This window comes from Nerophis ophidion, linkage group LG26 (genome assembly GCF_033978795.1).
Source record: "Nerophis ophidion isolate RoL-2023_Sa linkage group LG26, RoL_Noph_v1.0, whole genome shotgun sequence".
NCBI lineage: Eukaryota > Metazoa > Chordata > Actinopteri > Syngnathiformes > Syngnathidae > Nerophis > Nerophis ophidion.
In genome coordinates, this window is record NC_084636.1 from 16,093,321 (window position 1) to 16,096,693 (window position 3,373).

The 3,373-nt window shown below is 37.8% G+C and overlaps 1 protein-coding gene across 6 annotated transcripts in view; it reads left to right on the top strand.

Moving 5' to 3' along the window:
- The window catches only part of mef2b (myocyte enhancer factor 2b), a 54,264-nt gene that overhangs the window by 49,084 nt on the left and 1,807 nt on the right, over window positions 1–3,373 (top strand). For all 6 annotated transcript variants that reach the window (XM_061888640.1, XM_061888635.1, XM_061888641.1 and 3 more), the window contains one exon: window positions 64–175. In XM_061888640.1, the coding sequence (XP_061744624.1) occupies window positions 64–175 (112 nt within the window). The remainder of the gene's footprint in view (window positions 1–63; window positions 176–3,373) is intronic.

Consider the following 3,373-nt stretch of genomic DNA (forward strand, 5'->3'; position numbering starts at 1 on the left):
AGTGTTCATACTCTCATGCTTTTCCCCTACATATTCTTAAAATTGTGTATTTTTCTTTTCCAGATTACAGCCAACCAAGTTTTTATCACTCTATTAATCTGCAAAGAGGAGCAGCAAACTCCTGGCAAGCATCTCAGCCTGCGCACGAGCTCCAGGGACCTCATGTTAGTCAAGGGTGAGAATAGCCATGCATTACATGTGCACTTACTGGCCACAACATTAGGTACACATGCACAATCTAATGACAAGAACTCCATCAAAAATGTACAAAGATAATATTAATTTTTAATTGACACTGTCAAGAGAGCTATTAAGTCAGCAATATCTTATATTTAGAGTTTAACAATATATTAAGTGAAGTGAAGTATATTTATATAAAAGAAAACATTTTGTATTTTATTTTATTTAAATCAATTTTATTTTATTAGAATATATAGGTTGATTGGCAACACTAAATGGTGTGTGAATGTGAGTGTGAATGTTGTCTGTCTATCTGTCATGGCCCTGTGATGAGGTAGTGACTTGTCCAGGGTATACATCGCCTTCCGCCCAAATGCAGCTGATAGGCTCCAGCAGCCCCCGCGACCCCAAAAGGAACAAGCGGTAGAATATATTTTATTATTTTATTTATTAGCTTATTATTGTATTGTGTGAATGTTGTCTGTCTATCTGTGTTGGCCCTGCGATGAGGTGGCGACTTGTCCAGGGTGTTCCGCCCGATTGTAGCTGAGATAGGCACTAGCGCCCCCCGCGACCCCAAAAGGGAATAAGCGGTAGAAAATGGATGGATGGATTATTGTAGAACTGCTTTTAAGAATATTGAGAACGGTTTAATATTTTGTTTATAAATTAAATATTAAATGTGCATTTTAGTAAATGTTATATTCTTGAAGCCTGATATTTGATTTATATTTTCTGTTTTAACTAGTTTCACCCTTAAAATATTTTATAATCATATTTATTTTATATTGGTTTTATATGTATTTATTTTTATTTTTTGTTTTTATTCAGTTATTGGTGGAGCTCAGGATAGTATTTGAATGTTGTTTTTAATATTGTTGTGCAGCACTTTGGAAACATTTTGTTGTTTAAATGTGCTATATAGATAAAGTGGATTGGATTGGATTGATATCAGTTTATCAGCTAATATTGAAACAGCCTTTAGTTATAGCAGTAAAAAGTAGAACTATTGTATTTGTATATATTTATAATGCATAATAAAATGTATTACATCAGGGGTGTCAAACTCATTTTAGCTCAAGGGCCGCATGAAAGGAAAATCTATTCCCACACGGGCCAGGACTGGTAAAATCTTGGCATAATAAATTAAAAATAAAGACTTCAGATTCGTTTCTCTGTCTTACTTTGGCCAAAAGTACATTCTGAAAATGTACATAGTACAAATAATTCTCTTGGCAAAACACCTGCACTAAAAACACCTTGAAGAACACAATCAACTTAGACTTTGTCTCTGTGTTTTTACAAATCCATTAAACCTTAAGCACTTCCTGTTCAGCATTCTAAGATTGGCAATTTATTAAAAATGTTTGAAAAAGCAACCGTGAAATCTGCATACTGCCACAACACATTCATTTATTTTCATTCTTCCACCTTCTGTAGCCTTTGTTCTGTGTCCATATTCTTGTCTCTGTGTTTGTTTTTTAGATGTTTCATAGTGCCTTCTTAGATTACCGTATTTTTCGGACTATAAATCGTAGTTTTTTTTTCATAATTTGGCCGGGGGTGCGACTCATACTCGGGAGCGACTTATGTGTGAAATTATTAACACATTACCGTAAAATATCAAATAATATTATTTCTCTCATTCACGTAAGAGACTAGACGTACCGATAGAAGAGGAAGCGGTGCATTGTTTACCTTTGGAGTTGTCAGAGTTGTTTAGAAGCGACACAGACTTCAGACTTCTTCGCTATTTGGCGTAATTGATAAAAGCTTTTTTGAACGACGCTGCTGATTTTTTTGTCGAATTTAAAATCTGAGTCGAACGTTACCCCCAGGTTTGTGAAAGAGCCGCTGAGATACGGGGTCAGAGTGCCGAGGTCAGCGTTGGGGGAGGGAGAGCGACTTGGACCGAACAACATAACTTCTGTTTTGTCTTCATTTAGACTCAGGAAGTTAGCTGAAAGCCAGGCTTTGATGTCATGTAGGCAGTCCATGAGACATTGAATTGTGTTATTTTGTGCCATGGGAAAATAAATCTGGCAATCATCGGCATAAAAATGAAATGCAATACCATACTTTCTAAAAATAGAACCAAGGGGGAGAAGGTAAAGCGCAAATAGGATTGGGGCAAGGATTGAGCCCTGGGGGACCCCGTGTCGTAGAGGAGCTGTGGAAGACATAAAACTGTCTATTTTTACACAAAAACTCCTGTCGGCTAGGTACGACCGGAACCAGTTGAGGGCGGCGCCCTTAATACCCACACAGTTCTCAAGACGAGTGATTAAGGTTGCATGGTCAACGGTGTCGAACGCAGCAGACAGATCTAAAAGCAACAGGACGACATATTTGCCAGAATCAGTTGACAGGAGGATATCGTTAAAATCTTTAAGAAGCGCTGACTCTGTGCTGTGGAGGGCAAATAAAATTATCAAATAAATGTCCCCAAAAAATACGACTTATACTCTAGTGCGACTTATATGTTTTTTTTTCCCTTCTTTATCATGCATTTTCGGCAGGCGCGACTTAAACTCCGGAGCGACTTATACTCCGAAAAATACGGTATATTTTTTCATTACAGCCACACTTTCTCCACACAGGTTTGCATTTGACAAACTCTGTGAACCTGTACTCTGCCTCCCACCTGGCTTGAAACTCCCTGTTCTCACCGTCCACCTTCCGTTTAGCCATTATTGGGGAGGGGGGTTGCTGAAAGTTGACATCTGCCCTGAATGCTGATGAATAATGAAGCCGAGGCCCACTTGCGGCGCTGTGTTGAGTTTGCGGGCTACTGCTGCATTGTGAGGAATGGAGTATTGGTGCGTGCAAAACAGCCTGCGGGCCGGTTCTAATACTAAGTATGTGTCCCTGAAAGGGCATTTTATGACCTTTTTTTTAATTTGATTATGTGATATAGTATGATTTCATTGTAATGATTTTATTGCATGATTTTTGTATCCCTTTTAATTTAGGTAGCTAGGGACTACAGATGGAAATTACAGTAGCTATTTAGCTATAATCTGGTACAGAACATCTCCGTCTTTGAACCTAATGTTTCTGTGCATTGTCACTTTAAATAAAGACTAAACTAAAATAATGAAATATAATCCCGGTGGTCAGATAATTAATTTGCAGGCCTTGACTTTGACACCTAGGTATTACATTAAATTTTTTTGTTTCTTGTCGTTCCCAG